This window comes from Chamaea fasciata, unplaced genomic scaffold (assembly GCF_029207755.1).
Source record: "Chamaea fasciata isolate MVZ Bird 193981 ecotype frontalis unplaced genomic scaffold, bChaFas1.0.hap1 SCAF_15, whole genome shotgun sequence".
Classification (NCBI taxonomy): Eukaryota; Metazoa; Chordata; class Aves; order Passeriformes; family Sylviidae; genus Chamaea; species Chamaea fasciata.
The window spans coordinates 17,979,885-17,992,431 of NW_027094100.1; the positions used below are offsets into that span (position 1 = coordinate 17,979,885).

A 12,547-nucleotide genomic window follows, 5' to 3' on the forward strand; every position below is an offset into this window, starting at 1 on the left:
TCACTTTTCATCCGAGTGTGAAAGTGAGAATAATCTAATACGTTGGGCCCCCGGTAGCGCACTAGGCTCTGGGTTCCGTTTCTATTCAGGGCTGATTTATAACCCAATGGAAACCTGATGTAAACATATGATCAATGAGTCCCATCATTGCTAATAATAACCCCCAACCGGCACACTCCCTCATCTCCAAAGCCATCCCTTTAGGCTATTAGTTTCGTCCAGCTAATCCTCTCCACTATTCCTGCCTGCTGCTTTTACCTTGGCCATCCGTTCAGTCCGGCAGACTCAGAAGTAATTTTATACGCAGCAGAGAGCGGGTGGAATTGATTTTTCGCTCAGTGCTCAGTTCCCATCTGAATAATTATCAATTTTACTGCCTCATAAAGGGAAGAGTCAAAATTTCAAATCAATTCAAAAGAGCTTCTGAGACTACAGAAACTGTGCCTGAGAATAAAGGTCAAAGTTGTCAGTGACCTCGGGAGATGATGTCAGATATTAGTACCCTGAATAGTTGACATCAAAGGCACTCAATATGATACGACTAGTGCTAATGCAAATCATATTTATGCTGACTGCTGGAGACCAGCCATTAATATTTAAGAGAGTATGTGAAAGCCTGCATTCAAAATAAATATAACGTATTCCACAGAATCTGAAGTTAATAAAGACAGATCACTGCCTAGTCATATGCTGTAAAATGAAAGATTACTGTATATTAACAGACAAAGTATTACATCAGGATTGCCACAGATGGAGGGCAGCCCAGAGCCCAGCCTGCTGCTCTGCCCCTTCAATCACTGCACGTGAGGTGCAGCGTGAAGCAGTCCAACAGCCCCAAACACTGACTGCTGCTTCTAGGAAACCCCTGTCAGGCATGCAAAACACAAGAACCTGTAATATGACAAGGGAATCACCCTATTCTGGTAATGATGTCAATAATAAGCACCATTAATATTCTCCAAATACAGTGCCAGGATTATATTAGCCACCATTAGTTCCTTTTCACCTTCAATTAGAACAGCAAGCAAATGCCAACAGCAACCAGTGACTGTTATGCCAGGCTTTTTACAAATGACACCCACCTAGCAGGGAAACACAAATTACCACACTCATCATTTGCATTTAGTTAATTTCTGTTTTCGTTAAAAGCCTCCTGGCCTGTGAAACACAACTCCTTAAATGGAAGTTCTGCAACTGTATTAGATTCCTGTAAATAAGTGTTTTCAAATAGTTTAACGAGAAATTAAGGGCATGTGGCATGGAGCAAACATGGAGATCTGTAGCTATGAACATCTTGGTCTCCCTGTAATGCGTGTAGGCTGTGAAAACCTGAGGGAGTTGAGAAGGGGCAATCTCTCCTAAGCACTACAGAGGCCGCTTCCTTTTCAGAAGCATGAGATTTAATTTCTATTGTATTTACCTTTAATAGAAAAGAATACACTGATTCATCTACTGCAAAATAAAATATTCAAACTTGACAGAATACAGACATTCAATTTAAACATTTCATTACCAAAATGTGTAGTTCAATGCCAGAATTTGTTCTTCCTCATCCTAAAATGCTTTAGAGACTTTCCTTCCCATTTTTCTATAGAAATGTATTGATGGTCTCCCGCACATCTTTTTATCAGCAAAAATTATACACCCAGTTGTAAGATGCCGTACAGCCAAGTACAGAGCCTACACTGTTCACTATGACAAAAGATACCTTCAGTCCTTTGTTGTCATGAGAACACAGCTGAAGATACTCAGGATTGCATCCCAGCGTGGGGAGATTTGTTCTGTCACTAAATAGCCACAGTTGCCTGGTGTTAAGTACCCCAAAACCCATGAGAATTCAGAAATATAGTAATACCCCATAGAAAAGACTGTGAATTCACCTGCTGTAGAACTTCTGGGTTCTGCTGCATGAAGTGGAGTGTCCTCTGTCCATCCTGTGAAATGTCTCTGCCTCTGAGAGTCTTCTTGTCTTCTTTAGCTAGGTGCCCAAAGAAGCAGGTGACAATGTAGTCTAAAGTAGCAAAACAGCTGGAGGAGACAATTGTATCCGTGTAAAAAATGAAACAGTTTTGTAATTGTTTCTGCAAAAAATAACTAATAATGACATTTCACAGTACTTCAAGAGCTCAAAGTTTAATCTATTTTACATTAGGCTAGGTGATAAATCACCCAGTCTGGTTTTGACAGAGGGACTGAGCAGCTTTGAAGACTGCTTTTACTAAGGCCCCTTTGCTATTGGGAAACTGGTTATTCATGTTATACCATGTCGTGATATATCCATGCTAAGGATCCTGTAACTGCAGCCAGCCTCATTCACCACTGTATGAACACCGAGGTCCCTCTGGGAAGCCCAGGATGAGGGCTACTGGTATTCAGTTTCACATTCAAAAGACTGAAAATTCCTGGAAACTAAAATTCTGGTTTGATCTGCCTAATGAAAAGACAAGGTTAGTACAGCCATTGTCTAGGCTTTCCTCAAGAAGGGTTTCCCAGTGTTTCTCTGCCCCAAGGAGGTTACAATCCATGTCAGGTACCAAACACCGAACAAGGGGCGTTAGAGACAGTAAAAAGGTCATCACAAACAGCCAGTTAGTCAGCTCACTTACTAACTGGTAATTAAAGTGGGTTAAAGTGTATTAAATACATTAAAAGCAGTGTCCTGGCCTGTAGTTCTCATGCATGCCTCCCTTGCCTGGGTCTGGCAAACAGTGGGGCTCCTTCCCCTGCCCAGCTGCCACCTCCTTGACCTGGCACCCAAGGGAGTCCGTGGGCACCTGGGCGCAGCCGCCTCTGCTGCCTCCAGCCCGTACCCACTCATTTCACAGCTGCCAGCTCCATCCCAACACGGGCCCTGAAGCTCCTCGTGCAGGCAGCAGCTGAACCTGCTGGGTGCCAAGCTTAGCCCTGATATCCTCTGCAATTCCAAACATCCCAGCCACATGAGTGAAGAGTTGAGGGCTCCATCCTGTTGCCACTGGCTTCAGCAAGAACTTCTCTAGGCCTTTTATAGTTCACAGTATTTATTTTAGATGGGCCACTGGAGTAAGGGATGTGGGGGTTGCAAAAGGAATTAAACTGTTAAAATGCCCGTTCTAAGGGAAAAGAGATTAGAAGGATCCAATTAAATGTACCTTGAATTCTTTAAACTATGTTAATTTGGAGGCCTGCCAACCTTGCAGTGTTCATTTAAACACATCCCTCTAGACACCGGAGTATTTTGATCTGTGTCTATTTAACTCCTTGAGCTCTGTGCTGACACTATTAACCCTTCACCATCTAAATCCTAACAGCATCTTGCTAAGGATATTTTGGAGGAAAAACTAAAGGGACATCTACAGCCAGAGGAGAAGTGGTCTCCTAAGGCTTGATCTTCCAAAGCAAACACCTGGCTCAGCAGCAGGAGCTGGGAGTGACCTAACAGCTCACAGAAATGAGTTGGAGCCTCTCAACTCTGTCTCCATGGGACCCATGAGCTTCTGAGGGCTGAATTCAATGAGGCAAGAGGGCAGGACATTGCTGGAACAGAGCTGAGTTCAAAGCTGTGAGCAATGCTAAAGCCAAGGCTGCAGAACCTGGCACTGTCATATTCCCAACCAAAACAGTCCTACATATAAACTAGAAAGGCAGTTCATGGTGGAATTGAATCACCATCAATAACAACAAGTGAGAGATTTCAAAATACATATTTCACAGGAGGGCTCTGCTGTATTTCCTAACCAGTGCTTAACTCTATTTCTTTTTAAACTGAATAATAAAAAGTAAATCACTATCATCAGTTTACAAAACAGCAGTAGTTCTAAACATGTTGATACTGTGCAAGTAGGTATTTTACACTCAACAGTAAGTGATTTTAGCAGGACAGCAGACAGGTCTCCGCTATTTGCTCATGAGAATCTGGTATGAGTGTTAAGAGCTACTTATATTTGCCCATAACTATATATCAAATATGCTTCTCTATGCTCATTTTTCCTTTTGATTGCAGACAGGGAGTGTCAAGCAAACTCCCTTGAATGACTCTTTTGGGCATATGAAACCCTGTGCTTTGCAGAACAGTGCTCTCACTAAATCTTTGTGAGACAAGCCAACCAAATAAATAGAAAAAACAGGAGCAACAATGAGCTACCAGCTCTAGGCTGCGGACAGATAAATAGGTGAGAAGACAGGATCAGGATAGATTTATAAAGGAAACCGAGAAAAATCTTGGTATAATCAGGAAAAACGCAGTCAAACCACACTCTCACTTCTGGTCCACTCAGCTCCATCCCCTGTGTAGGAACCATTTGGATCACGAACCCAGCAGGTCGTGGTTACACAAACACCACCCCCAGCTCCGGGTGTGTCAGCAGGGAGCAGCAGCACTTCAGCAGCTGTGTCAGACAAACTAAGCCCTCTGCACCTCCCTGATGGCCAGGTGGGGGCCAGGATTGGGCAGAGGACACGGATGGCAACTGTGGCACCGGTAACCAGTCCCTTGGGCTTCTCCTTTGCTAGCAGGTGTTCATTTCAGCTTGGGGGCTTGCCTGCATTACTCTGTTACCTGTGTGGTTTTGCCACATACATGCAATTCCAGTGAGCCATCAGCTCACTTAGCTGCAAGTTGGGCATGTACCTTAGAATGGGTTGTATTGTTTTAGAAGAGACAACAAGACCCCCAGAGGACTTGACAAAGCCTTTTGGTCTTAGCAATATGACAACAACCTGCTGGAGGGAAATTGTTTTTCAGCAGTTTAATGTCATTGCTAAATCTCTGCAAATTAAAAGATTTTGGTTTGGTTTTCACATAAAGGCAAGGAGAGGGAGTTAAGTGGTATTTTTTTGTCCATCAACTGCTTGTAGTTCAATACTGGCATTATTTGCCTTTGAGACTAAACCTGGAAAGTAAATGGATTTGGCAATTTAACATCTAAATTAGGCAGCAAGACAGAAAAAACGTTTTACTTTTTCCTCAATGAATAGCATCCTATACTATTAATCATATGAGAATTAGAAAAGCTTTGCAGAGATTAGTGACAAAATGCCAGGCAGACTTCCTTAAAAGGCTCTGATCCACTGAGTCAGTTGTGAAAAAGCCAGGTAAACACTTTCAAAGGGAACTGCTGGAGTGTTTATCCTCCCAAAAAAAGCTCAGATGAGGACTTCCATTACAGCTGATTTGCAGTGCCTTGGAAGAGATACATATTCCTTTTAAAGTGAGGAATCAAGAAAGGTATTTACTCAGCAACAGAATGAGCATTCCTCAGGAAAAAGAATTTGGGGAATGTTTGTCCTACAGCTGACAGCAACGAGAGTCTCAAAGGTTTCACATACATAAAGAAAATAGAGAAAAATGTCACATAGTGTTTCCAGTGAAAGAGAAGTGATCTCCTGATATTTAATTTTTAAAATAAAACCCAGCTATTTAATTTTTTATAAACATTTCTGAAAATGACTTGTATGTTCTAATCAGTTTAAAACACAATTCCCACTCACGTGGCTTATAGTCCTGAGCCCTACTATTCTGAGATGTTCTTGTGGCACTGATACAGTTCAGTGAAAAAGGCAATGCTTGGATCTATCACAAGGTTGTATGTGGCCAAATAACACAGAGGAAATAAATTTATTTTTCACTGTCTGGTAATTGATAATGTCCCAAATACCAACAGTTTAAAAAGGATAAAACATTTAGAAAAATTACTTAGGAAAACACAGTGACAGGTGAAATTCTTGAAATGAGTAAAATCAAATCAACATTAAGAGCTATAAACTGTCCAGTAGTTCTTCTGGACATGTCATTACAGCAGTATGGAAAATAGCTTTTCTTTAACACAAATGAGGAATTTAATGGCTGACTTGAAAATCAATTCTTGATACATGAAATTAAGGAAAAGTAATCACTTTGTCACTGCAACATGGAAATTAAAAAAAAAGAAGCAGCCTTTTTCAACTGACTAATCATGGGGAGCAAGCACAGGCATGTGGACACAACCGAAACATGTCTCGGGGAACTAACATGAAAACAAGTGAAAAAGACCAACAGGATCCTAAAGATGGAGGCAGAAACCAAATTAGACCATTGTCCATCCAACCTCCTGTTAAAGCCAGGGCCAGCACCAGACAGGTTCCTCAGGACTTCTTCTAGTATCTAGGAATATCTCCAAGGATGGAGACTCCGCACTCTGTTTAGGTCCTGTATGCTTGTATTTATTTTTGCTGCTTTAAGGACATTGGGATGAACTGAAGGAGAGCATTGGATAAGCAAATCTAGGGCTTATGAAAAAAAGTGAGCTGTTAACATTTTTTGTTGTTACTTTTCTTATCAGAATATCAGGAGTTCTACAGAATATAAGTTTTCTAAAGTGTTTCTGTCCTGGGGTGACCTTGTGATGCTTGTATCCCCAGACATCTGTTCTGTGTGTGCTGTATGTTGTGTTCTGTACCTTTAAGGCTGGTTCTGAGAGTGGTGCAGGGAAAGAAGAAGCGCGCAGTTTGTTTTGAGAAAACAGCGTTCACTCCTACACATTCTTTTCTCCGGACTCCGTGTGTTTGTCGGAAGTACGGACAGCAGCCAGAGAGAGAATTATTTTTCCTTTTGGTTAGTTTAGCTACCTGAGGCAGAGAAGTCCCCTGGACTGTTTTTGTTGGGGTTTTTTTGGTTTTGTTTGTTTGTTTTTTCCCTTGGGATTGTTTAAACCTGTCCTGGAGTGAAAAAACCCAGAGGAGCACTGGTATCACACGCGTGTGGCCCACCGGGGCTTGGACCTCGGCATTTTCCAGCGCAGAAGGGACTGGGACTGATAAGAGACTGAGAGAGCTGAGCTAACTCACGGCAAGGGCTTCCTCAGTTTTGCCATCTCTCTTTGGAGCAGTGAGAGGTTTTATTCTTTCATATTATTGATTCTTTATGCTTGTGGGCATTTTGTTTGTTAAATAAATAGTTTTTTCCACTTTTCCCCGAGGAAGTTCTTTTCCCGGACTGGCTGGGGTGAGGGGCCGTTTGGGTTTGCTCTCCAGGGGAACCCCATCCAGAGGTTTCCTCCCAAATTTGTCCTAAACCAGGACAGTTCCTAAAAAATCAATAGTTTTTCCTAATTAAACTCTCACATGCCGAAACCACTAAAGTTTGAAACTAAAACTGGTAAGACATAATTTCCTTACTCCTCCTACCTGCCTTGAGTGAGAGATCAACACTTTTTGAGAGGGAAAAATAAACAGAACACGTGAAAGCTGAAGCTTATTTAGCTTTTACATTTTCTTCTCTCCCTTGTATGTTAGTTCAATTTGCATTTCAAAGAGATGTTTAAAGTAAACATGGTATGCTAGTGAATTATAGAAATGAGCATAGCCAGTGTCTCCCATGGAAGAGGTGTGGAGGATAGCAGAGCCCAGGTCAGGGCTTGCTGAACTGGCCACGGTCAGGTTCAGGGCAGAATATACTGCAGCAACAGGCAGGGCCAGCCATAGGCAGGGACCACCGTGCTGTCACCACTGTCACAAAGCACTCAAAATATTGGAGAGATGGGTTTTGTTATATAACAGAATGACCTGAACGCTCTGCATGCTGCTGCTCAGCTCTTCCCTGCCTGTTTCCCCTCGGAGTGGTTCCCCTCCTGCAGCCTGAAGTGCTGGCTGTGTTTATTCAGCACAGTGAGGTCCACTTGGTGTCTCCCTGCTGTCCTGCGGGCCCTGGGCAGGATGAGCAGCAGCTCCAACAGAGCCACACCTACACATGCTCATGGTGTGGGCTCCTATTCCTTCCCCCAGGAGGTACCCTGATCAATAAATGTGACTGAAGGCTTTAAAGAGCTTCCCTGTCAGAAACTGCAGGGTATTTCGAGGTGACTAGAATGTAACTGCATGATTTATTTTTTCTTCCCCCAAATCCTGTCTCCTTCTCTGTATTCCAGATTACTTCAGACTAGCACTCCCCAGCCCAAACCCCCAATTATTGGACGGTCATCTGGTTCAAGAGCATTTACTAAAGAGTGCAAGCGAATTCAGTGAACTGCAATCAGATGCTGTGTTTGTATCACACTCCGTCTGTGGAGTGCTTCTGTGCTTCTGTGGCTCTGGATCTCCCCTGATGTGTTTTCAAGAAGCACTGAGTAACTGGCTTATTTTTTCCATGGGCAGATACTTTACATTCCTCAAATCACATCACAGCTGTGCAGAACAAGCATTATTTACACCACAGTTATGCTGATCAAATTTAAAAAAAAAAAACAAAAAAACCCCAAAACCCCCACAGATACCAGTATGCACATTAATATTTTTCTTCTGAGTAACAAATACATGAGTTTTAAGCGTGAATCCAGGAGAGGCACATTAATAAGTACAACAATTCAGGCTTGTATAAAAACACTCTCTGTAAAAATCTACAGGTTTAAAAGAACTTATCCAGTAACCAAAAGAGTCACATTCTTTAGCTATTCAAAATCCAGGCACCTTCCAAATTCCAAACATCAAAATTCAGTATCTTCCATTATCTCTTATATTATTTTTTGAAGATACACATGGATGTGCTGCCTTGAAAACCTGAGCTATCTAAGTACATAAATTCTTTCTTTAGTCAAGTAAAAGCCAACTCCTACCTACTGCAGCGAGTCCTTCAGATACTGAGGTCAGAATACAGATCAAGATATGACTTCTAAACTGGTAATGAATCTCATATGATCCTGGGTCAGACACTCCAAAAATGGAGTGGCTTAGTTTAGGATATTACTGAAAAAAGGAGCACACATTCACAGAAAATACTGATACTATAATTGACTAATATTAACAACATGAACAGATGACAGAAGAATAATCTTAAAGATTTGATGGCATGATAAATTCTAAACTAGCCAATAAATCAGAATATTTCAAGAGACAAAATATTTTCTTGTCTTCGGTAGATTTCAACTTTTCAAATTTACCATTGAATATAATTTACTACTAGTTTAAAATATTAAGCTCAGGATATTCCAAACCCATTCCAGTGCTTTGCCATCTGCCACAGCTCCCAGTCCAGGAAGAGTGGGATGGTTCTGTCCAGGACTCCGGGCGTATCTTGCCTTCTGCAGGAAACCTCACCAAGATTTATCACAACCCAAACCACCTCAGAGAGAGACTTTTTCTGGTGCCTAAGTGAGCTCCTTTAACAGGCTGTGTGCTGGCAAAGGTCCCTGCTTGAGCCGACCAGCCCAATGCAACCATCATCTTCCTCTTAAGGACTCTTGCTTAGGGAATTAAGCATTGGATATCTGGGAAAGTGCCCATTAGGCATGTTTGACTATACAGACAGTACACTGACTTAACTGAGAGCAACTTTCCACTTCCACGGACTTTCTTTATGTGACAAAAACAAACCTGGGTGTTACCTTCTCTAACTACCTCAGATTTGTCCCTTCGTGAAAGACAAGGACAGCTTTGAACAGAAGTGTCACAAAAAAAAGTCACAGTTTGAATTCAGAGTGATGTTATGCAAGATCCACTGTTTTCCTTTGGAAAAGTGGGAACACAGTGTACTTTAATTTTAAAGGTTTCCAGTTTATGAGGAATACACAGTGAAGTGACAATTTACAGATCGAAACTAATTGCAGAGTCGTTGGATGTATGAGGATGCTTTACAGTGTATGCAGGCAACAAAATAGGTTTGCAAGCATAGAAAGGAAAAAAAATTGCATTTCTCTTTACAAACCCAATGAGAGTTCTCAAAAAGCTCCTGTTTCACATGGTCCTTCAGTCATACCTATATTTCAGATGTCACTATATAAATAAATTCAAGTAAGTGAACTGAAAGCTGCATTTGAGCTGTTCTAGATCCTTCTCATTATACCAATACAAAGTCTGTGGTGGTGTTATTTCATATTTTGCATAAAGACTCCCAAGAAGAGTAATTGCTTACTAGCAGGTCACTGTGGGATACTGAAAGCAGCATTTTGAAACAGGCCTGAAGTACATTGTCAAAGTGGTCGTCCCTGTTCAACTTGAAGACGCCAAACCTGACATAATTTCCACATAAGGCAGATATGAGTGGAGAGTAACAGATGGAAATGCCCTTGAGTTTTAGCAGACGAACCTGATCTTTTGACAAAGTCCCATGAGAAAGGATCTGATTACAAGAAAGAGAGAAAGAAAAAGAATGAAAGAAAGAAAGAAAGAAAGAAAGAAAGAAAGAAAGAAAGAAAGAAAGAAAGAAAACACTTATTTAAGCAGCTGCAAATCTAAAATATTTTGATAGCACTGTCTAAACTTATTTTTTGCCTCTATTTTCATTAGCATTTTGAAGAAAGATGTAAAAGATGTAAAAGATCTGTCAAATAAGCATTATTAGAGCTTAAAAGCCACTAAGCAATTAGTATGCAAAATTTAAACTCAAAGCTCTGAATTCCTGCCACTGATGTACAGCCAGACCATGACTGGGTCAACCAGCATGAATTCCTTAATCTGAACAGAGTTGCAACGCATGGTTCTATAGTTGCTCATGCCTCAGCAAAACCTGGTTTTGATCCATTAACAGAATGGTCTCTCCATGCTTGCTGATGTATACACACCCTAAACGTATTCCTCAGAAAGCAAACGTCTTTTCAAAAGCCTCTGTCTAACCAGTCACAGATGAGAATGACTTTTAAATTCAATTCCGTATTTATAATGTAAAAATAACAGTGAATGGTAAATATGTTTGTTGCTATTAACAAGCAGTAGTGACTTTTGGATCCACCATGCAGCAGATCCCATTGCAATGTAATGCTCATCTTCACAGCACCCTGGGGGGAGTTTTTCTTTATGACAGTTTTTTTCAAACCTGAGGCAATTAATGAAAGGGAGCTAAAGCTGAAACTCTTGCCCACCATGGAGCAGCCTGACTCAACTGAGCCCTCTCATGTTCCCCTGACAAGCCTGGCCTGCATAGAACCCAAGTGCCAGTCTTGGCTTTGTTACTACTCATCATTTTTGGCAATTTTAACCAGAGGAAAATACCACAAAGCTGTAGATTTTTGAAAGGATTCCCATAAAGAACAGCTCAACAGCACACAATGGGACTCTTGGCTCCTCCACTTTCCATGCTGTCCTGGCAGTGATGACAGCTTGGATCAAGGAGCACTGAGCAAATAGGGCATTACCTGTTCACAACCCAAACACTGCCCACTGGGAGAGGGAGCTATGGCAAAGCAGTTGTGATTTTACAGGAGGCAATTAAAAACTGCCCTAAAACCTTGCCTGAGATTGCACAGATGGAGCATCGTTTAACACATGGTGAGGCCTCAGCTTAAACTGGGTCAACCTCTGCACAGCTCTCCTTCCCGCCCAAGCAAATTCCCACCTGCAAATCATCTCCCTGCCTCATTTCAGTTCTTTCCCTTAATGCTACTGGTTACCAGCAATGACAAATTTACACCATACAGTTAAAAGAACGAAAGGGAAAACCTTTTTTTCCAAACACCTAATGCATCAAAGTGCCACCCATTTGGTGGCATTTGATGTAGGGATAGAAAGGCGTAAGTTACTGTTTAAAACATTAACATTGGTCACCACTTCTAGCACGAATAAGGCAATTTATCCATCAGGGTGTAAAGAAAAAGTAGATGCAAAAAAAAAAAAGATGGGGAGCATGGCCAGAGATTGTTTTAAAAAAGTAACTAGAGTCTGTAAGAAGCTAGAATGGTAAATTAGAATTCTGGGAGGGAAAAGGAAAGCAAATAATTAGCTAGAACAGATGGTCACAAAATCAAAATCAAAATCAAGCCCTTCTTAATTTAACAAAAAATAATTTACAAATGAGAATCCAGAATGGTTTTCACATTTGTAAATGGTCCTGCAGCACCTCTCTTATCCCGAATGCTACAGTCGGGAATACAGTGTACTGGGGAAGAGATACCATTCCAGACTTTGCTGCCGCATAGAAACTAACTCCAAATGGTGTTAAACTTCTGTTATACTGAACAGGAGAAGAATCTAACAGGTCTTTGAAAAGTAAAACATAGCAGAAAAAGAAAAAAGTCTTATCATGTACCTGAATATTGAGTTTTGTAAGTGTAATTTCTTAGTTATGTAAAGTAACTAAGGAAGTACACTTACAAAAAAATTAAACTCCATTTAGCTTCCTACAGTGAACTATTTAATACATCCCAGACAGATCATCTTAATTAGAATTAATGTCTTTGATGAGTCCTGGTCTAGTTATTGAGAAGATCAGTGAACTTCAAATTCTGTGGAAAAAGAATTAAAATTAAATACAAAATTCTGTCTGTGAGATCAAGTGGGAAGACAGACACTGGTTTTGAAAATCACTGTTGAACAGAAACAAGACAGGGCACAAACAAGACAGAAGGGTAAGAGTCCTGTAAATTAACCTGAGCTGCTCTTCTCCACTATTAAATTCTCTGCTCAAAATCTCAACTTCACAAACACAAATATATACGTGGCTTCAGAAATAAGCAAAGTTTTGGATCCAGAAAAGGAAGAGCCTTGAGTTTGTAACTGAGCTGTTGAAGCGTGACATCCTGCAGCCACAGGTTCTTAAGCTACTTGGTGTAAAAAGCAACGAAAGAGCTCAGTAGTTTTCAAAGAGGCAATTATGTACTTAATA

General features: G+C 41.0%; 1 protein-coding gene across 3 annotated transcripts in view; it reads right to left on the bottom strand.

Moving 5' to 3' along the window:
* Positions 1-12,547, bottom strand: part of LOC136297311 (uncharacterized) — a 107,491-nt gene that overhangs the window by 16,227 nt on the left and 78,717 nt on the right. For all 3 annotated transcript variants that reach the window (XR_010723132.1, XM_066197126.1, XM_066197127.1), the window contains one exon: positions 1,881-2,028. Coding sequence is in view for 2 of the 3 variants with exons in the window: in XM_066197126.1 (XP_066053223.1) it covers positions 1,881-2,028 (148 nt within the window). In the remaining variant the exon portion in view is untranslated. The remainder of the gene's footprint in view (positions 1-1,880; positions 2,029-12,547) is intronic.